Source organism: Babylonia areolata, chromosome 24, assembly GCF_041734735.1.
Source record: "Babylonia areolata isolate BAREFJ2019XMU chromosome 24, ASM4173473v1, whole genome shotgun sequence".
Lineage (NCBI taxonomy): Eukaryota > Metazoa > Mollusca > Gastropoda > Neogastropoda > Buccinidae > Babylonia > Babylonia areolata.
In genome coordinates, this window is record NC_134899.1 from 47,548,630 (window position 1) to 47,572,465 (window position 23,836).

General features: G+C 39.8%; 1 protein-coding gene across 1 annotated transcript in view; it reads right to left on the minus strand.

Moving 5' to 3' along the window:
• The window catches only part of LOC143298658 (protocadherin Fat 1-like), a 351,658-nt gene that overhangs the window by 191,844 nt on the left and 135,978 nt on the right, over nt 1–23,836 (minus strand). The window contains exons 13-15 of the mRNA XM_076611542.1: nt 11,014–11,822; nt 5,603–5,918; nt 217–363 (exon numbers count right to left, since the gene is read on the minus strand). Of these exons, the coding sequence (XP_076467657.1) occupies nt 217–363; nt 5,603–5,918; nt 11,014–11,822 (1,272 nt within the window). The remainder of the gene's footprint in view (nt 1–216; nt 364–5,602; nt 5,919–11,013; nt 11,823–23,836) is intronic.

The window sequence follows — 23,836 nt, forward strand, 5'->3', positions numbered from 1 at the left end:
AATTGGAGTGAGATACAGGGGAGGGGGTGGGAGACAAAAAGACAGACAGAGGAAAAGAGATCAGGACAGGCAAATATAAAAGAAATGGTATTTGAAGAAACACAAGCACATTGTGGATGGGCATATGAAATCTAACCAATTTAGATAAAAATGAAAGCTGTATACAGCAAATCAAATAACAGTATAAACCTAATTTTTCTCATCCTTTCTGCTTACTTTCAAAACAACATCTCCAGCTTCAGAGTCAGCAGAAATGACAGTCTGGAATGGTTGACTGACAAACATGGGAGCATTGTCATTTTCATCTTCCACCTTCACTGACACCACCACATGGGCGATGTGTCTGGGTATGGAACTGGTCACCTGTCACAAAGCAGAACTGTTCAAATTTCATTCCCTTAAAAGCACACTAATGCATACAACAGAAAGGCAGTCTCTGAAGCAGGTGAAAGATGTACTGAGAAACAATTATAAAGTGCAAAGTCTATCTCTTCAGCCTGCTCAAATCAACATGTGAAAGTTATATGAATATGGGAAGTATATATTATACTCCCAGTTTGGTCAAATACACTTTTAATGTCAAACTGACGCAAACTAAGCAAACAGGTTTGTTATGTTTTACCAAAATGTGTGGCTTACTCATAAATAAGATGTCCCGTTATTTGTCTGCCATCTGCTAGCCAATCAAACACCATTTCCAGCCAGAGCTTATTACTCATTCCAATAGACAGCAAGGAGCGTGTAAACTATAGCAAGAACCATGGGAAGGACAGGCAGGCATTCGACTTTGAAACGGTAAGTATGTTTAACCAAACTGTTACTTCCTATTTTGGTGTCATCCTGTGCCATGTTAAACTGATGCAGATTTCAAAGCAAAAGGAGGAGGGTAACACCCATTGGTTCATATGGGGAACTCTTGTAAGAAGTAACAAGTGTGTTAGCTGCAGCATGATCATACAAAATTCCCTGAGATAGAAACTGAAGGGCAAAAGGCTGCTGCCTCCGAAATATGTGAAAGAGGCAAAGACTGCTGAAAGGCGGCTGACGTGGCAATGGCCTACACTTCATGTGCTCTTGGAGTTAAGCAACTGAGGACCCGAACGCACCTTAGGATCTGATCTGTGGGCATTCCAACCAGGCGTTCTGAACAACCTTGGACAGGAATGGAAAAGGAGGAAAAGCATAAGCGATCAGGTTGCTCCTGAGATGAGATAGGGGTTCCATGCATGCTTGGAAGGCATGAACACCCATTCATCTCCCAGCAGGAAGGGCAGCTGAGGGGGATGAATTGCAGGCTTCCCCAACCAAGATGGGGGGAACCAGATGCAATCAGTCCCAAAAAGGAGGTGCTAGTGACTGTGGAGGCCACATAGGGGGACACAAAGGGAAAGGGTCCTGAAAAGGAGGCCCATGCCCAGATCACCCTGAGCAATGACAGGTCGATCCCGCCAGCAGATGCGGCCCGCACCATCTGGTAAGATGTGCCAGGAAGAGTCTGGAAGGACGAGGATGAGGGATTCTGCCCCAGTCCTCCTGGCAGCCCAACATACACCATGGGTCCATCCTAGTATGGTTGGAATGTGGGAATCCACCCATGGGCACCAGTTACCCAGTGAGGCTATCCCCAAGGGTCACAGGGAGAAAGATGGCCGAGTTGGAGGGGAGATAAGTCTGACCTGGGTGTTGGACCCACCGACTGACGAGCCGAAAGCCTGGAGCCACCTGACTCACACAGGTGGAGTCACCTGATGAACAGGTAGGCGCCACAAGCACAGTGTGCAAACTTCCGGCCTTTCCCACTCGCTTTGAGTACAGGATGTTTCTGAATCCTTAGCTTTGAATTTTGTCAAGCCTTCTCCTTAAAAGACAAATGATGTTTTCCGCTTTCTTCATCACTGCCTTCACCATCAGTCTCATGGATGCTCTTCACTTTCTTTGTCGCCATCTTGAGTGCCGAAAGTGAACGTTTTTCTGACGACAGTTATACACAGCTCAGCCATGCTAAAGTTGGACTGCACAAGACGTATTCAAAAATATCATTTTCCATCAAACAAAAACCATACTTTTCATTTTTAAACCCATGATTTTCCTCGATTTCCGTTGAAACTATGGAAAAATCGTAATGGTAGGCAGGGCTGTATGTCCCGAATGGGAGGCACTGGTGACCATGGAGGTCCCTGACCGACAGCTGCTTGGTCCCTCCAGCTGAGGCAGCACGCATCCCCAGGGGAGCACTGGATGTAGTGGGCAAGGGGTGCTGGGCTAAGTGTGGGGGTAGAGGACCTGGGGTCCTACCCCCATCCTACCAGCAGCCCAGAATGTGCCAGGGACACACTCCAGTACAGGAAAACTGGGGACATCCACCCGTGGGTGCCATCCACCATGTAAGCCCATATCCAAGGGTCAATGGCACCTGGACCTCCAGGAAAGAACTGAACTGAACACTTTAATGTCAACAGCTTAACAGCCCCAATGACACTGGGGTACATAATACAAGTAACAACATGTAACAATAGTAATAATTTTGATGAAAACCAAATCGAGAATTTAATCACTCAATTTGTACAAGTACTGAAATTTGACCATCCATTGAAAGTAATGTGATATGAAGAAAATATAACATATGTATTTTTCATATGAAGATGTCAACACATAATTTGATTTTCTCTCTGAACATCATCTGGTACTATCTTATTGTTTGTTTTTTTGTTGTTTTTGTTTTTTGGTTGGTTTTTTTGTTTTTTGTTTTTTTTGGTCAAAGGTTATTTGCTTCGGCAGTATACTTTGCAAGTGACTGTACTGATGATTCCTGATCTGTACTAAGCGCTCAAAAATATCTTCATTTTTTGCAAAATTTAGACACATTTTTTGCGAATGTCATCATAGAAATGTAACTTTTCCTCCCTTAAAGGACCACACATCGGACAAGGGGAGAGTATTAAGGGATCAATTTGAAACCACTTTTTTAAAGCATTTCATCCAATTATTCTCAACCTAAATCTGGAGAGACTTCTTCAAAACCATTTGTTGGTCACAACTGTAATATATTTTTCTGTTTAAAATATACTTTTAGGACTATAAAACCATCTACATTTCTCAATACTTTCCATTTTACAGTGCCAATTATGTTTATATGAAGCATTAGTTCATCTTTAAATTCTGAAACAACTCATCCCTGACACATCCACGCAATCCCAAATCCATTTATAGTTGTATTTGTATTTGTATTTCTTTTTATCACAACAGATTTCTCTGTGTGAAATCCAGGCTGCTCTCCCCAGGGAGAGTGCGTCGCTACACTACAGCGCCATCCATTTTTGGGTATTTTTACCTGCGTGCAGTTTTCTTATTTGTTTTTCCTATCGAAGTGGGTTTTTCTACAGAATTTGTCAGGAACAACCCTTTTGTTGCCGAAGTTGTTTTTTTTGCGAGCGGTAAATACATGCTGCACACGGGACTTCGGTTTATCTTCTCATCCGAATGACTAGCGTCCAGACCACCATTCAAGGTCTAGTCGAGGGGGAGAAAATATCGGCGGATCAGCCGTGATTCGAACCAGCGCGCTCAGATTCTCTCGCTTTCTAGGCAGACGCGTTACCTCTAGGCCATCACTCCACATAGTTAATGTCTTCTTTGCTAGATATACCCAGCTTTCCTTCCCTCTCTCATGTTCATTAACTAACATTTCACACGCCCTTTTAGCTTTACACAGTCTTGATGTGGGTAGCCTTATCAGTTTTAACTAATACTTTATACATTTCACCTCCAGGACTGAAGAAAGAAAGATGAAACTTGACCAGGTCAGAGGGAAGTCCAGTGACCAGTCCGACCTAAGTGTCAGAGCCACTCATGGGGTGGCGAGGTGACAGACCAGAACTGCCTGACACACACAGGCCTCCCCCAGCAGGGGACACCTGACCTGGGGAAAGAAAAGGAGAGCTGCCCCCCCCCCCTCCTCCCCACCCCCACCTCTCCCAAAGCTATGGCTTTTCCCCCCACTGAGGGAGGTGGCAGAGGGTTCAGCAGGTTGAACCATCCATCCATGATCAATCTGCAAAGATACATCGGCCTGATCAAAAACTGGAGAACCCAAGGGTCTGGCACCTAATATAGGTCTCCCAAGAGAGTACTATTCCAGCCTTATGAGACTAGCCATTACAGGGTGGCATGCGAGGCACAGTAACCGGAACAAGTTATTCCCAAGATTTGCGAGCCCCACAACCCACCATCAATCAGATTGCTGGATTGTACCCGGCGATAATTTTGATTTCTCCAGCTTTGCCAGCTTTTGGTGTTGCTGTTGTTGTTGTGTTATTTGGTGTTTGTTGTGCTTTGTTATTGTTTGTTGTTGTAATATTCAGATTCAAAAGTATTCATTACCCAGCCACCATACTGGGTTGTTGTTGTTTTTTTCATATTTATTTAGCTTAATGTAACTATTAATGTATGTTGTCTGTATGTGTGTCATAATGAGAATATTGAATAAAACTGTTTGAAAAAAACAAAACAAAAAAAACATTTGTGAACCCAACAGAGAAAGAAAAGTGAGATCAAGGGGGAAACAACACAAAACATTAAATTAATAATCACTGAGGGGCACAATAGCCAGTTTGTTAATTAAAGTGTTGGAGATTCAATCTGAGGGCCCGGGTCCGAATCTCGGTAGCGGCGCCTGGTGACAAAGGCTGAAGATTTTTCCAATCTCCCAGGTGAACATTTGTGCAGACCTGCTTGTTCCTGAACCCCCTTCATGTGTTTCCGCAAACAGAAGATCAAATATGCATGTTAAAGATCCTATAATCCATGTAAGCGTTTAGTGCATTATGGAATCAAGAACATACCCAGCATGTACACCCCCGATAACAGATTATTGCTGCCTATATGGCTGGGTAAAAACGGTCATACATGTAAAAGCCCACTCGTCTGCATATGAGTGAACGTGGGAGCTGCAGCTCATGAATGAAGAAGAATCAATCATCAAGAACTGAGGCAAATGATGTAAATGAGATGAATTCTGAGACAAAAACATCCCAGAAAGCTGCACAACACAACAAACAAACAAGAAAATAACATTTCAAATGCATAAAGGGTTGCCAAAGACAGAGGAACAAAATGGTGGCAATTGTGAATGGGTAATCAGCTCCAGCTGGAAAAGGCATTTGACTGGCAAGGAGACAGCAGATTAATAACAGGAATCTTATCACTGAGTTAACCATTAATTTTGGCAAAACAAAGCAAACTATTAAGCCTAGTTTGCATCAGTTTGACGTGGTACAGAATGTAACATTTAAAAAAAAAAAAAGGATTTATTTTGCATTATCTTTTCATTCCACTCCTTGATTTGACCTGTCTAGAAACACTGATATGGTGCTGACAGGTGGAGACGATTTATTACAACAAACTGTGAAGGAGACAATAAGACCGTTTGTTTCTTCTGTCAAGCCAAACCAGAAAGCATCCATAATTCTTTTTGATCAAATCACAAAACTTCTCATCTGACCATTTCAGCAGCCTTATATGTTTTTTCAAACTTTGGCATCCATCATTTTACACTGCTACTCAATACTTTAATGACAATTACCAGTCTACACACTGGCGTTACCTCAACAACCACTGTATAGTTTTCCTGCTGTTCACGATCCAATGGCACACCTCTGGTTTTCAAAACACCAGATGTCTTTCCCACAGAAAACAAGTCCTGGTTGTTGAGGAGTGTAAAAGAAAAGTGCTGTGATGCATCATAGCTGTGAGGTTGTATGACCAAAAGGTTCTGCAGATCTGCAGCATTTTCTGCCACATGTACAGAATAACTGTCCCTGTTGAAGATGATTCCACTGTCTTTGGATTCTTCCACACTAATGACCACCTGAGCCTGCATGTCGAAATAACCATCACTTGCCTGCACTGTCAGCTGATATCTGCAATAATGACAAATCAAGGTATGAACAATCAAATATTTTGTGTCCTTAAAATCTTGCTATTTTCTGAATGTTAATACTTTTCTTTTTAATCTTTATCATCTCCTCTCTCATTTCATCTGCCTGTCCTTTATCTATTTCATATGAATGAGCATGAGAACAAATATGCTGGAGAGACAGTGGATTGTGTCAGTGCAGACTTCTAGCACGCCATAGCTATCCTACTGATTCGGTTAGTCATTTCACAAATCACACAAACAAACAGAGGTTGCTCTGTCTCCCTCCCTCCCTCCAAAAAAGTTATTTCAACAGTCGCAAAACTACTGAGCCATATTAGTATTGACTATTGTGAGTACAGAGTCCACCAAAACCATGAATGACAGGCTGTATCTCTGGGCTGATGATTCTCTGCTAAATGAAGCAGATGAACGAGATGTTTAGCAACAGATCACTTGTTTACACTTTACTGGAAAAAAAACATTTCTCCAAAAACTCAAAATTGAATGCTGCCTTCATTGATTTCGGAAAGACATATGACTGTGGTGTAAATGGACACATTTTTTAGCGCTTATGAAATCAGGAAATCATAATAAGAGAATGTTCAAATGAAGTACAAAACAACACAGTGTAATGAGTGAGAATGGGCTTTTCTTCTTCTATTTTTGCTGCCTACAAGGTTTGAAAGGTTGCATTCTGATCCTAAACTTTTCAACCATCTACAAGATGAATTGGCAAATAAAACATTTGCTAATGTTCATCATAGATTGATTTGTTCTTATTACATTTCGCCAATGATCTTATACTCATGTCCACATAGGTAACTGGCTTGCAGAATAAGTTAACAATCTTCAAGAATGAGCACACAGACTGGGACTGATAGAAAACGTGGACAAATCTAAGGTGATAATATCCAGGAAGGGTGGATTTCGAGGACTAAGTGAAAAATGAAATTTATATGGTAGACAATTGAAAATAATAAATTCATAAAAACATACTTGCTTGGTTTAGGATGTGAGTATCACATATTACTGTTTACATATATGCCATTATTCAAGGAAACAAGAAAGCTGGAATCGTCCAATTTGTAATAATACACCCGACACTGAAATTAACTATTTTTGAATGCCCAAACTATGAATATTTGAGAAGTATATACAGAATACTGTCAATTTCAAAAATCATAATTTAGTCTCCGAGAAGGGGATTTGCAAATCTTGTTATTTAGTGATTTACATATATCTTTTATTGGCACCTCTTATTTACCTTTAGCTTTTATGTGGCTTAATTTCATAAACTGATTTATTCACTGAATATTTCTTTTAAGTGGGATTTTTGTTTTACAGCTCACTTGTTTTCATACTTACATTGTTGGCCTGTGTGTGTGTGTGTTTGTGTGTGTGTGTGTGTGTGTGTGTGTGTGAGAGAGAGAGAGAGAGAGAGAGAGAGAGAGAGAGAGAGAGAATCAGAATCATATTCATTTGTCATGAAAACCGTTAATGAAAGGTTCATAGACGCAACAATAGATACAAAATCGAATTAAACCAAATGTAAGGTGTTCTAATTAAAACTTGACATGTTCTTTGAAACATTCATATATGAATTTTGCAAGTCATGGTTGTACAGGGTCGTAATTGTGCCATTGACTGACTGTATCAGTATCATCAAAATTTGTAAATTCAGACTTCATATCTGTTAACAAAACTTCTCGTAAACGTTCACATCTAATGAATTTGTCTAGAAAATGATACTGATCTTCTAATACACCACTGGTTTTGCATACTCTTGCATGTTTTTCTGTACCTGTATATCTGCTTCTTTCTCTTTGGATACCATGTTTGCTATTGCGAAGTCTGCACATGGCGGTTCTATGCTCAGTTTTTTCCTAGGTAGATAAGATATGGTTTAAGTCTGTATTCTTAAGAAACATTATTGTAGAATGTGAACATTAGATTTTTCTTTTTTTCTGCTTTCTCCAGAAGCTTATGTTCTGACACTAAAGTTTCTTTAAGAGAGCAAACTTTAATCTGTTGTCATTCAGTGTATCCTGGTTCAGCCATATGTGATCAAATCCAAGTGAGACAGGAATGGATTTAACTAAGTAAAGCCACTTGTTATCTTTAGTGTTCTGCTTTTCAATTATATCATTATAACAATATTTTATATGCAAATTCTCATGTGACTCCATATCCAAATGAAATAATATGACAGACCATTTTCATGCTCACAGGAAATTGTCCCAGTTCACTAGTACCGGAAGGTTTGACGCTTTATTGTGTACAGACAGCATTCGTTTGCAGAACCTGATGTGACGATTTCCATGAGGAAATGTTGCTAAGCATTTTTCTAAAAGCTCAGCTAGTGAGTACGGAGTGCTTTACGTTTGTTTTACGGCATTGGGAAACCACAACTGTGCCCCATATGACACGGGGGTTATCAAAGAGTTGAACAAGTTCAGCATTGTTTTTACATTATGCTTTTGCCTCGAATTGAGCGCCATATAGTATGGACCGATCTTGTCACTTGTTTAGTAAGATGATCCTGGACAAATTCAAAACTTCCACTTTTGTGGAATATTATTCCAAGATATTCATATCAATCAGTTGTGTTTATACCTTCTCTGATCTTGAAAAAGACTGGAAGCACAGGATCATGTTTGGAGAATATGACTATCTTTGTTTTGTCCCTGTTTATTTTTAATCTCCATTAATTGCAGTAGTCATTTAGTCTCCTCAATTTTGTTTCTAATCCATTTTTAGTTGACAGAATAACAATATATTTAGCGTACTGTAAGCATGGTACTTGAGATGGGTTTGACTATTTTTGGAGAGTCTGGATCTTGTAGAAAGTTAATGATATTAATAATACTGAAAAATGTATTACCTTGTAGGACTCCTCTTTTAACTGGGATTTCTTGAGAAAGGCCATATGTTCCAGTATATATCGTAGCATTATCATATATAGCCTTTATATTAAAGCAAGGCCATGTTATTCCTACTTTTGTAATTTCAACAGTAATCCATCATGCCAGACAGTATCGAAGGCTTTTGGAAGTCATGAAGCAACTGTACAATCTTCCATTTTTTTTGCTCGATTATGTTCTCATTAACTCTTTTTAAGGTAAAAATATGATCTTAAGTCAGAAGAATTTACAAAATCTGAGTTGTTCCTTGGCAAAAAGCTCATTTTGTTCAAGGTAACTTGTGATTCTACTATTTATAATGCGACGAAAAGAAGAAAATTGCGATTGCATCGTTTAAAGTTATCCCTCTGTAGTTATGAATTTTATAGGAATATCCACTTTTTAGGATAAAACAGATATAACAATTTTCCATTCATCAGGGTATGATCCTGATCGTTGTGTATATTGAACAGTGCATGGAAAATGTGTATCATTTTAGGGAGGCTTGTTTTTTATCATTAAATTTTGATTTATAATCCCATCTTTTCCTGAGGACTTTTTCGCTTTGAGTAGTTTTGACACTTTTTTTAATCTCGTGCGCTGATATTGGATAATCGAGTTGAGAACTCTTATTGGTATTTGTTAATTGAATTAGTTCTTTTTTTATATACATTCTGCCCTGGGCTTCTGTATCTCAGTTTTGTCACTTGAAACGTCTTTGGGTGTTTAATCCACTTATCACTACGTGTGTGTGTGTGTGTGTGTGTGTGTGTGTGTGTGTTTGTGTGTGTGCATATGTGCATGTGTTCGTGTGTGTGCGTGCATGCGTGTGCAGCTAGGTTTCAATTGTTTTACAGGGGACTGATTTATTGACTGAATGTAACTGATTTTCTTAGGTCTCTATTCTATACCTTTAAGTTATCAGATTCTGAATGCAGACAAAATCATCTAAAACAGTGGTAAAGCACGTGGATTAGACAAAATCAGTTTGTTTAACTATCACAAAATATAATTATTTCCATAAATTTGTTACTTTTTATGCATGTTGTTTATACTGTGTAATTTTAAATAAATTTGTCAAAATGTGAATCCCATTGAAAGGGTTTGTGGCCTATTCAATAAACTAGTGTCAGTGTCAACTTCTCTCCCTCTCCTTTTATCACACCTTATCAGCTTTAATATGACGACAAATTACAGCAAAGCTCGTAATTCTTAGATGAACAAGGTAAAACATTGCTTAACTTTAAGTTTGGATAAATGGTGAGGATGGGTGTGTGATTTTTCTTATCGTATTACCCAAGCCTTGCTTGGTGGATTGTTTTAAACGGTACTGGGCAAACAAACTTAGCATGAGCGATTGTTACAAAACCTGTAGATCGTTTATATTATCATTTCAGTCTGGAGAATGCTTTCTGACCTTACCATTAGTGAATTTAGATAAGTTCCGCATTGGTATGAATGAATTGAAAAGTTACATAAATGTTTCTGAGATGCTTTGAAAAAAAAAAAAAACTGTAGTGGGAGATTTGAGGATAAATCTAAATACACGAACATTCTGCCCATCATGCAGTGATTTATGAAAGAAATATTTGTCTAACCATGTGCAAAATGTCAGATTTTTTTAATCATTCTGTTTGTAACAAAATGAAAGCTGTACTGTGAGATGCTCCCAAGTTCATCTAAATTTATTTATTTACAATGCACTGAAACTGAGATTGAGACAGCAGGGCTGTCAGCCTTAAGGAAAAGGCTTTAGTTGTGGGCATGGTGAAGGGTGGTGGTTTGTTTCATATTTTTTCTCCTCATGAGAGGTTGTTTTTCAGTTTGTGGTTGTTTTCTTCTTGTTTTACCTACAGTGTGTTCATCACATGCGTCCTCTACATGTACAAGTCAGTAACCTTATATATATATATAAAAAAATAATAATAAAAAAATGTAGATGGACTGATAAATGTATTTGTCATTGCTAGCTTAGTATGCTTATCAAATAGATTTGTTTTCAAAAAATATAATTAGTAATACATTTACTTGATCTGACTGCTTATATGTTTATTGTTTAATTCTGTTTTTGCATTTGTTTGTTTCTGCACAATGTTTTTGCACAATGCATTGTCTTAGTGAAATGAAAAGACAAACTTTGAAAATCTATCAAATTCTGATCATTTGAAAAGCACAATACTATCAGTCATGACATACCTTGACTGGATATTGCAGGTTTCTTTAACAGACAGCAATCCATTTTGTGGATTTAGAGAAAACACTCCCCCTTCATTACCCTTGATGATACTGTAGATCAGGGGCATAGGGTTCACGGTGTCAGGGTCAGTGGCTTCCATGGTCAATACACTGACATCACGAAAAGTTGGCAACAACACTTTGGCCATGTAGACATGGCTAGTGAAGTGTGGTGGAGTGTCATTGATGTCATCCACACTGATGATAACTTGAGCAGGAATGTGAGCTGTGAACTGAGGATTTCCTCGATCTCTCACTTGAACTGTGAAGTTAAATAACGATGTGGTTTCATGGTCTAATGAAGCCAATGAACGAACAGCTCCTGTTGTAACATCAACAGAAAAATACTGCCCAGCATCTTTTTTCACAATTTCAAACTCCAGCAAAGCATTTTCCTCAGAGTCTGCATCATATGCCTCTATCACCAGAGGCATGCCCTTTTCATTCAATACCACTGTCCCAGGCTCTGCTGCTTCACTTATGTTTCCAAAGAAAATCAGGTTCAAGAATTCAGGGGCATTGTCATTTTCATCACTGACGTGTACTAGCATAGATGTCATACTGGTTGCACCAACAATGTTGCTGGCCTGAATGGTGAGGTTGAAGGAGTGATGTTGCTCATAATCAATGACTGTGGTGGTAGTTACTACACCTGAGTTTGGGTTGAGGAAGAAGAAATTGTCATCATTACCATCAACAATGGTGTACACCACTGTTGACTGACTCACTGCTGTGACTGCACCCAGCACCGTGCCCAGGGGTTGGTTCTCCTGCAGATTACAGGCACAACTCAATGATTATAGGCACAACTCAATGATTATAGGCACAACTCAATCAGCACACTTTCAGATAAACGACTAAAGGAAGAAAATATACAAATTAAAAGGTGGATAAAATGCAGAACACACACACACACACACACACACACACACAAAGAAGAAGAAGAACCGAAAGGATTTCATCAAAACGACTCAGAATGAATTGACTCTCAGCTGGATCTAAGTAACACACAATGTTTGGTACAAGAACTGGTTCCGTCAATACAGAGCAGATTAGAAACAGGTCTTTCACTATTGGGATGGGTAAAAAGATTGTGGCAGTTCCCGAGATTATGTCGTCAAATGCAGCGCTGTAGTGTTGAAACACCCTTTGTGGGTAACATCAAACCGGAATTTCACCCTCTTCCCCATTTTCTCTTTGGATTTACACAGAAAGAATGCATATGGGGCTTTTCTGTGGCAATCACGCCTGTCTGACATGATAGATACTCTTTCTTTCTTTTTCTTTTTTTTCTTTCTTTTTTGTGGGGGGAAGGGGGGGTGTAATGAAATGGAAAAACACATTTACGCATTTCTGCATAGCCCTCACATCCCTGCATACTTGAGGTCGATTTAGCTCAGCACTGCCAGTATGCTCTCCTGATATTCCCCACAGATGGCCCATTTGTATGGGTTAGTTATTTGGGGGTTTTTTAATCACCAAAAAACGAATGTTAGAAGTTATGAATTTAAGTTGTCAACACTGATCAGTAAAACAATGAGTAAGTTGGGGACATGTATAAATGTCCTCCTTTCTCATGCTATCTTCCAGTGAGATGACAGAAAGTATCCATAATTTTTGTTTGACATTTGCACACACTGATTAGTTTGATATGAACCAAGGAAAGCACAATGAGTTTGAATCGGGCTCCTTTGTCTGAAACCGTTATCTGCTTTGTGAATTGGAAGAAACTGGATCGGATGCCATTGTTGACATGCACTGTTCACGTGAACCAGTCACTGCAAAAATTACTCTCCTGCTCATGAGCACAGCAATAAACTCAGCATTTATTGATTGCAGTCAGTGGAGAGTGGAAAGGTCAGTTAACATATTTTAGCTTAAAACATTGTGCAAAGTAGGTGCCACTCCAAAAATTGAAAACATTTTAAAGCTCTGATCGGGGTCCTTCATCTGAAACAGCTGTAAACAGTAGGGCCTCGATCAGCACCCATCATCCAGAGTAAGCTAAATGAGGAAAAATCTTTTAGATAAACAAGGCTGCTGGCTTGGACAAAAGAATTTTGTCCACTTAACTAACGACACAACTTAGCCTATTCACTGCCTACATGATGGGATCATCTGCCTTTTCCAAATCTTCCTTCAGCCAGAAAGAGAAATAGCCTCATATTTGTTGTCCAGTCCAAAAGAACAATGTATTTCAATCATGAATAAACATGAACATAGTCCTAATATGGCATATGGCCTGATCTGTGGCTTAAAGTGTTGTCTAACTAGTTACCAGCCCAATCAGCAGTCAAAGTGATGAAGTGCATACATAGCAGATGACAGCGAGCAACCTAGTAGACTATATTTCAGTCATGAATAAACATGAACACAGTCCTATATAGCGTGATTTGTGGTGCAAAGTGTTGACCAACTGCCAGCCCAATCAGCAATCTAAGTGATCATCACTTGCAGCAGATGACAACTAGCAGCCTAGTTAACCTCAAGCAGGCAAGCATATATGATGAATAAGATTATACCAGAGACACTAATTGTTCCAAGATTACAAATATAGTGGCATATCATAAGTCACACAAAACAAAAAATGGTTCGAAAAAAATCATGTGTGGAGTGTGGAGGGGTTGGTCAAGTTCGTGAGCATGGAAAAAGGAAAAGGAAGTGCCCTAAAACACTAAGGCATGCCAAGAGGAGGGGAAAGCGAGAGAAGGAAAAAGCATACCAAAAAAGAAAACCCACTAATGAAGTCCTAGTATCTAAGTTTTGTGACTGAACTAAAATAATAACCAAAACTATCAGACTACACGCTTTTCAGGAAAAATCCAAAATGTGCGCAACTGCCAAAGTCACTAATCATGCCCCCCACCCTCCCCCCGGCTTTGTATTGTGAATTATTTCTTTGTTGAAACATTCACAATTATATAAGTATGTTTCATGTATATATCAAGAAATGCAAAATTAAATAGCTGAAATACACTCCGTTATTCAACAAATTCAAAATCATAAACTGTACATCCCATAATTCCAAAATGCTTTCAAAAGAAAGCTCAGTCAGTTTCCTTCCAGAAAAAAACATGGTTTGCATAATTTTTACAAAAAACGTACCCTGTATGTTTATGGTTAATTTATATCCATTTTCACTGAAAATTCCCTAGAAGAGACCCTACAGCAGGATTCATGTCTCTCTGTCAGTGAACAGCAGGATTAATGTATCTCTGGCAGTGAACAGCAGGATTATTGTATCTCTGGCAGTGAACAGCAGATCTGGCAGTGAACAGCAGAATTCACGTATCTCTGTGCAGTGAACAGCAGATCTGGCAGTGAACAGCAGGATTCACGTATCTCTGTGCAGTGAACAGCAGATCTGGCAGTGAACAGCAGGATTCACGTATCTCTGTGCAGTGAACAGCAGATCTGGCAGTGAACAGCAGGATTCACGTATCTCTGTGCAGTGAACAGCAGGATTCATGTATCTCTGGCAGTGAACAACAGATCTCTGGCAGTGAACAGCAGGATTCACGTATCCCTGTGCAGTGAACAGCAGGATTCACGTATCCCTGTACAGTGAACAGCAGAATTCATGTATCTCTGGCAGCGAACAGCAGATCTCTGGCAGTGAACACCAGGATTCATGTCTCTCTGGCAGTGAACAGGATTCATGCCTCTGGCCACTAACAGGATTCATGTTTCTGGCAGTGAACGGTCAACTTCACCTCTTCAGTGCCAGGCATGCCTATTTGCAAACTGGTTTCTGTTGACCTAATGATCATATATAAAAATCTAGCATACAAACTACCACAAGAAAGTATATATTATCCATATTTTTTATGAAAAATAAAATTAGCAGACCAACATTTTATGAAAGTTGAAAGTTTATTTAACACTTCAGTTAGCAATGAATGAACCATAAATATGAGAGAAACACATTTCATATTATTTCTGAATACACGTTGTAGACTGTTTGTTAAAGCAGCTGAAATAAACCCAGAAAATAAATGAAAATTAAAAGGTTAATGTGTTTTCATAATCCGAACTTCTGGCATTCTACATACATTCAGCACAGCATTCACACCCTGGTTGTTTTATTTCGTGTTAGTTGATGCTCAATCTTTGCATGTTAATGGTAATCGCCAACGATTTTGAGCATTACTGGTGATGGGCAAGGCAGCCCATGCACATTACCGATAGTGAGCAGGGAGTGGGCAATGTCAGTCACAAGCATATTTTACCTCTCTCTTAGTCTGTGTGTGTGTGTGTGTGTGTGTGTGTGTGTTAGTGTATGTGGATGGGTGTGTACGTCTTCTTTTTCTGTGGATCAACCAGAAGAACAAGGGTTCAAACTCATGGTGGCATAGAATTGATAGAAATAAAATGTGTTTTCAATCACAATCTGTCTCAGTTTCTCTCTCTGCCAACTTGTATTTTTACTCAGTGTGTGTGTGTGTGTGTGTGTGTGTGTGTGTGTGTGAGTGTGTGTGTTTGTGGATGAGTGTGTATGTTTGCATGTGTACACACGATTGATACGAGTGGATGAACGATAAGACATGAAATACAGGAGAGGAGGTTGACTTGGCATATCGATAAGGTTTACCTGTCCATGACAGTGAAAACTCAATGTTCAAATTGGTTTCACAGAAACATCTTTGTTCTGGTTTGATTTTTCAAGTTGACAGTTCTCACAGATGGACAGAAACATCTGGATCTGCTTTCTTGACACATTTGCATACGATTCATTAACTTCTATGAGGTTTCTTGGGAGGGGTTTGGGGAGTTGTTGTTTGTTTGCTGTTGTTATATTCTGTTTTCCCATGTTCACATGCAACATGAGCAATTTTCACAACTCCATACAGACCTTTGGTAGTGAAAAGAAAATAATAAAATAAAATTCAATAGAATTGAATGAGTCGACATTATAGCCAGAAAACTTTTTTTTTTAATTCTATAGTCCTACTGCAGCTTCCTGGTATTCTATGAAATTTTAACATTATTTATTAATGCCTGCATCTTCTTTTTAGTAAACCTAAGATGGTGATCAATATTCTTAAACTGATGTACTGTGGCATCTTCAAACTCATCTGGCTACAACTGATCCATACAAACAACTATGAGAAAGCAATACTGCGAATGAAAGTCTTATCAGCTGATTTCATGTTCAGAGAGATATGTAACGCAACTCAAAATCAGTTGGATGTCACAACCATTTTTATTTTTTACAACCTATTCAAATAACTGCTTCATTTCTTTTTTGTGATGAAGGGTCATTAAAAATAGTAATGTTAAACCAAGATCCCTTGCCAATCCTAGGCTCACCATGTCAAAAGAGAATCATGAGCATGAGACTCATTTTTACAACCTATTCAATCAATTGCTTCTTTTCTTTTTCATGGTGAAGGGTCATATATGTCAAATGTTAAACAAAGATCTCTTACCAGTCTGAGCTCACCATGTCATAAGAGAGTTATGAGACTGAAAGTCTGTCAGCATAAAACTTTGCCCATTACTATTAATGCAGAAGCCACTCTGCTCATTACCAGTAACAGGCAAAAGCTGTTGCAGTAATGTGGTAGCATAATGGTTAACAGTGACCCAATTGGCAGGCAGTGCAGTGTAGTGATATCCATGCAGAACATTCATGCTGATGCCCTGATGTGAGAGTGCTCTGCAAAAACCATGCTGGCCCAGTGATTCAAAACTCACACAAATTTGTTCCACCCCCTTTGTTGTCCCTGCGCTGAACGAAGCAGACAGTTTATCTTCGAGTTCATCATGTCCGTTTACCTCACTCTGTCTCTGCCTTTCGCTCTTCTCAAAACGTATCTGTAAGTACCCTTTGTTTCTTACTTCTACAACACCACCCCATGCCTGTCAACTCAATTTGTATTATAAGGTATAAGGTATGGGAGGAGGGGGTGAGGGAGGGGAAGAGAGAGAGTGAGTGGTGAATTTTGCTAGCAGACATGAGAAGCCTTTGTGCACACTGGGTGCACTGTGTTGGTCCCTGCCTTTTTGTTCATATCTCAACTGCTTTCACCTCTGCACCCCATCTCGCTCTCTATGATCAGCTTTGGATTCACTGTTTCTGCTACCCACTTTACAGTTGGCCGCTGCTCTTTGTCCGTCTCTGGACACTGCACTTGGAATGAACTCCCTCTTTCGCTTCGTGAGATCTCTGCACTCAGCTCTTTCAAGTCTGGCCTTAAGTCCTGCCTCTTTCGAAATATTCCAGATTAGCCCCTCCCTTCCTGCCTCTCTCTTGTCTTAATATTTTTCAACTTTATATATATATATATATATATATATAGAGAGAGAGAGAGAGAGATGCTATGTCAGAAGATCTGGACAGAAAAGAAGTGGCCAACAGAATGGACCCAATCGCTGGTGATTCCTCTACCCAAGAAGGGCAACCTCAAGCAATGTCAAAATTACAGGACTATAAGTTTGATTAGCCACCCAAGCAAAGTCATGCTCCGCATCATCCTCAACCGATTGAAATCCAAGGCTGAGGAGCTGCTATCAGAAGAACAAGCAGGCTTTAGAAAAGGGCGGAGCACTGTCGGACAAATATTCAACGGTCGAGTCCTCATTGAAAAACATCTACAACACCAAAAGGACATCTTTCACAACTCAAGAAGGCATTCGATCGGGTGTGGCACAGCGGCCTCTGGCAAGTACTGAGAGGCTTCAACATTGATGAAGGGTTCATTCAAGTCATCCAGGCCCTCTACGAACATTCCAGCAGCGCAGTGCTCCTCAACAATCAACAAGGACAATTCTTTCGGACCACAGTCGGAGTCAGGCAAGGATGCCTATTATCCCCAGTACTTTTCAACATCTTTCTGGAGAGAATCATGCAAGAGGCCCTCGAAGACCACCACACTTCCATCACCATTGGCGGCAGGCCAGTCTGCAATCTTCGATTCGCAGACGACATCGACCTCATGGAGGGCACTAACACCGAGCTCCAGGATCTAACAAACTTACTACAAGAGCAAGTGCTTACGGCATGGAGGTCAGCACAGAGAAGTCAAAGGTCATGGTCAACAGCACAACTAACATCAGTGCCAACATAACCATGAATGGTGAGCCCTTGGAAGAAGTGACCAGCTTCAAGTACCTGGGAGCAACCCTGTCCAAAGACGGCACCTGCACAGCAGAAATCCGAAATAGGATTAATTCTGCAACGGCAGCAATGGCCAGACTGAACAGGGTATGGAAGAGCAACATCAGATTCAACACAAAATTCCTGCTCTACAAGTCACTAGTGGTCTCCATCCTCTTATATGGATGTGAGACATGGACACTGATGGCAGAAACAGAAAGAAGAATCCAAGCATTCGAAACCAAGTGCTTGAGGAGACTATTACACATCTCCTACAAGGAGCACAAGACCAATGACTATGTGCGGAACCTGGTCAGTAACCTTGTTGGGCCCCAAGAACCACTGCTGGCGACTGTCAAACGACGGAAGATGGCATGGTTTGGTCACGTCATACGACGTAACACCCTCTCTAAAACCATCCTGCAAGGGACTGTAGAGGGAGGGCGCAGACGGGGGCGGCAGAGAAAGAGCTGGTCCGACAACGTCAAGGAAAGGACCAAAATGACGATGCCAGATCTCCTCACGACAGCTGCCAACAGAACGGCGTGGCAAGCTATGACATCTTCCTCATGTCCCCCCCAACGACCCCAGCGGTCAAGGGAATGAGTGAGTGAGGATATATATATATATATATATATAGAGAGAGAGAGAGAGAGAGAGAGAGAGAGAGAGAGAGATTTGTTTGTTAGTTTTTGTGAATTTGAGTTATGCAAGCAAGTGAACGACTGATGTGTAAATGCTTTGATTTGTCTCTGCACAAGATTCAGTGCTATGTCAATACCAATTATTATCACTATGATAAGTGGTCATGAATGGTTTATGTAATGTGTAATTTTTTCTTTCATAGAAAGTGCCATGAGCTCTTAGTGAGAAAGGACACTACACAAATATACACCATGATTGTTATTATTATCATTATTAACCCTGGATCAGCCACAGAGCTACATTAGGCCTCATGCTCCACTCTCTTGCAACATCTAGCTCTACATGGAGTGACGGCCTAGAGGTAACACGTCCGCCTGGGAAGCGAGAGAGAATCTGAGCGCGCTGGTTCGATTCACGGCTCAACCGCCGATATTTTCTCCCCCTCCACTAGACCTTGAGTGGTGGTCTGGACGCTAGTCATTCGGATGAGACGATAAATCGAAGTCCCATGTGCAGCCTGCGCTTAGCACACGTAAAAGAACCCACGGCAACAAAAGGGTTGTTCCTGGCAAAATTCTGTAGAAAAATCCACTTTGGTAGGAAAAACAAATAAACAAACTGCACGCAGGAAAAAATACGAAGAAAGGGTGGCGCTGTAGTGTAGCGACGCGCTCTCCCTGGGGAGAGCAGCCGGAATTTCACCCAGAGAAATCTGTTGTGATAAAAAGAAATGCAAATACAAAATACATCTACCTCCCTCTCCCCTCTGCAAATTGTCAGTCTCACTGTCAGTCCCGTCAAGCATACCATCTGACAAGAATTTGTCACACCTAGCAGCACTAAATTCATCTTCATCAATGACTTGCAGAGCTGCAACATCTTGGGTGACAAAATATCAAAAGGTTTTGAAGCATTTGTGCCAGATTGTGGTTCTTGGTCTGTATTCTAAAAGCATCATCTGATTTTCTGAGAGGGGTAATAAAACTTACTTCTTATGACCACACAAAGCATGATTGGGTGCTGCTCCCCATGAATAATGAGTAAACATACCAAGCTTTCCTACAGTTTCAGTTTCTCAATGAGGCGTCACTGCATTCGGGCAAATTCATATACGTTACACCACATTTGCTAGGCAGATGCCTGACAGCAGCATAATCCAACACGCTTGTCAGGCCTTGAATGCATACTTATATATTTGTGTACCTATCAGGGTGGATTTCTTTTTACATGATTTTGCCAACACTCTCGACAACACTCTCGTTGCCATGGGTTCTTTTTCAGTGAACCAAGTGTGTGCTGCACACGGGACCTTGGTTTATCGTCTCAACCAAAATACTAGATGCTCAGTTTGATCTTCCAGTCAAACTTGGGAGAAAGGGCGTGTCTTAACAATTCTGCCACCTTTCCTACAGTAACTATTGGGATACACTAACTTTAAAACAGGAACATGAAAATTCCTGAAGTTATGCTGACATATATATATATATACATATACATATATATACATGTGTGTGTGTGTGTGTGTGTATATATATATATATATATATATATATATACACACACACACACATGTGTGTGTGTGTGTGTGTGTGTGTGTCCTTGGCAAATAGTGAAGCATTTTTAGTAAACATACCTATTTTATCGTATTGCATTGTTTTGCATCGTATCATATTACCATTTCGATCTCCCAGGTGAACATATGTGCAGACCTGTTTGTGCCTGAACCCCCTTCGTGTATATACGCATGCAGAAGATCAAATACGCACGTTAAAGATCCTGTAATCCATGTCAGTGTTCGGTGGGTTATGGAAACAAGAACATACCCAGCATGCACCCCCCCGAAAACGTTGTATGGCTGGCTGCATAGCGGGGTAAATAATCAATAAGGTCATGCACGTGAAATGTTACATATCTGTTTTAGTGTGTATGTGTGCGTGCCTGAAGTCTGATTAAATGACACAGGAAAAGAATGATGAGCGCCCAATGGCAGCTGTCAGTTGGCTCTACCCAGGTAGGCAGCCTGTTGTGCAAATGAACCCGTGTTTGTAAAGCACTTAGAGTTTGGTCTCCAACCGAGGATAGGTGCTATATAAGTATCCATATCATCATCATCATCAAAAAGTGAAGCATTTTATAGGACGTATGAGGTATGAGAGAGTGGGGCAGGAGATAGAGAGAGAGGGGGGGGGGGGGGTGAAAGTGGTTCATGTAATTTGTAAGTTTTACTTTCATTTAAAGCGCCTTGAGCTCTTAACGAAAGGGTGCAATACAAATGTACATTTTTCTTCTTCTTAATCTTATTACATTATTATTATCACTTATTTATTCATTCATATTATTACTTATTCATCTGTCTATCCATCTTTATTTCTGCTTCCTTTGATTAGATTTCAATTTACTTCAAGATCACGCTTGGACTTAACTTTCAACATATCTTTTTCACTTTCACTCCTAGGTTTGAGTTGCCTGAAAAGACTTTCAGAGCTGTGGTAGACCTGAAATTATCTGCCAAAACTGTTGCCATAAAATTTGTTGCCCTTTTTGACAAATTTGGGAGAAATGTGACATTTTTGAGAGAATGATTCATTGTGTTTAATTCACTTTTGTACCAGTGTGTTGCTAAAACAGTACCTCTTTTTTTTATTACTTTGATGCATATATTTCCCTCTATCTGTCTTTATGAAAGCGTAAAGAAAATCAGTACAGGTATGGAGCTGTGTGCTAATGCTGGCATCAGACATAGAACTATCATGGATAAACTCTTTAATTACAGCTGTGTGTGGTTTCTGTAGCGGAGTGCAGATCGGTTACATTAAACAAAGAAGGCTATGGGGATCCTCATTAAACAAAGTAGAATGAGAAACTTGTAGATGTTTATCTAATTCAGAGCTGTGTTTAAGGTTTCCCTTGACAGTGATACGCTGATGTATAGTGTGTCTTTTCCATGATGTGTCAATACAGAAAAATGTTAGAGTTTGGAATGTTTCCCTGACCAGAATGGGAGCTCGTGAGAAAGAAAAGAGAGGGTGAGTGGGTACACAAGAGAGAGATACCCATATATAAAGAACAAGAGAGGCAAGGCCTTCAAGACTCACTTGTGATACACTTAAAAAAATCCAAGCTTTTTATGTATTGAGTATAATTTCAAAATGTAATGTTTAAGATGAGAAAGATCAGTTTAAAGCAAATTAAGTCCCCTAGCATTAATTACAGAGTAATTTCCCTTTTTTACTATCTGCACCAAAACGTTTGCAAAATAAATAAAACTTCCATGCTTAGCAAAAGAAGTTCCTGTTTGAACAAAAAATGATAATAATGACTGCTCTTGTTGTTGGGTCAGCATATCAGATCAAAGTGCCAAGTTTAGAGAATACAAAAAAATATAAATATAACAGTAAATGCAGTTTGCATATAATTAGGCTTCTTTTTTTCTTTTTCTTTTTTTTTGCGGGGGGGGCATCCCAGAGATGCAATATTGTTTTAAACAAGATGATTGGAAAGAACTGAATTTCTCCTATTTTTATGCCTGATTTGGTGTCAACTGACAAAGTATTTGCAGAGAAAATGTCAATGTTAAAGTTTACCACGGACACACAGAGACAGACACAGACACAGACACAGACACAGACACACACACACACACAACCGAACACCGGGTTAAAACATAAACTCACTTTGTTTACGGAAGTGAGTCAAAAACGACTGAGTTTTCTATTGAAAGCATTTCTGAAATCATGGGATGTACAGATTATGATTTTCAGTTGGTTGAACAACAAAGTATATTTCAAAGATGTAATAACCTGGGTCATGAACTGCCATAGTTTGCTTGAACATGCTCAGGACGTGAGCAGTGTCAACTGCTAGTTTGCTTGAACATGCTCAGGACGTGAGCAGTGTCGACTGCTAGTTTGCTGGAACATGTTCAGGCCGTGAGCAGAGTCAACTGCTAGTTTGCTTCGCTTACTGATTGGGCTGGCACTTGGCCAATGCTTTGAGCCAACGATCATGCTATATACCATATAAGGACAATGTTCATGTTTATTCATGAATGAAAAATTGTCTTTTTCTGGGTTTAACACCAGTTATGACACTATATTTCTGACTGAACAAAAATTCGGGAAAACCCAATAACAGGTTAACACGTCCTGTAGGCAATACAGCTGCAATTACAGTACGGCTGGTTAACTAGTCATGTAGGCTGATGCACAATATGCACAGATATTTGGCCCTTTTTTATGACATTCACTTTCAGCTGTCAGGAATAATTATATAATGAGACTTATTTTCCCCATCAATCTGAAACCGATATTTGTACTTAAAGTATTTTGGTGATGCTTCTGATTTGTTTCAACCATTCTCCTTGGAAAACATCCATTCCAATAGACAGACCCGCCCCTCAAACACAACCACTCTCCACCCCTATGAGGGGAAGAGAATAAAATAATCCATAACTTTCTTCAAATACCCCATTCACCTTCAAAGACATTTGGCCAAAGGGCCTTTCATTATCAAGCACTTTCCGTCTGAAATTCTCTTCCTCTGGCTCTCCATCCCTTACCAACGCCGTCCTCTTTCAAAACAAAATTGAAAACCCACCTATTCAAACAGGCCTTTGGGTGCGATGAAACATAGCCAATTGTCTACATTCTTCCTCCTCCTACCCATCCCACTTAACTCTCACCTGAAATCATCATGTAGTGTGTGTCTGTGGGTGGGTGTTTTGTGTGTGCACGAGCGTGTGTGCGTATGTTAGGTATTTCTGTTGTGTGTGTGTGTGTGTGTGTGTGTGTGTGTGTGTGTGTGTGTGTGTGTGTATGTGTGTGTGTGTTTGTGTGTGTGTGATTGTTCAATTTGTATTATTGTCTTGATGTATAGATACATATATGTGTTTTTTTATGTGCAGAGGTATGTTATTATGCACCATGGAATATGTTTTGTTTCATGTAAGGTGCTTGAAGCCCATTATATGGGGAGTCTGCGTCATATAAGTATTATCTATTATTATTACTATTATCATTATTATCTATAATTTCATTCAAG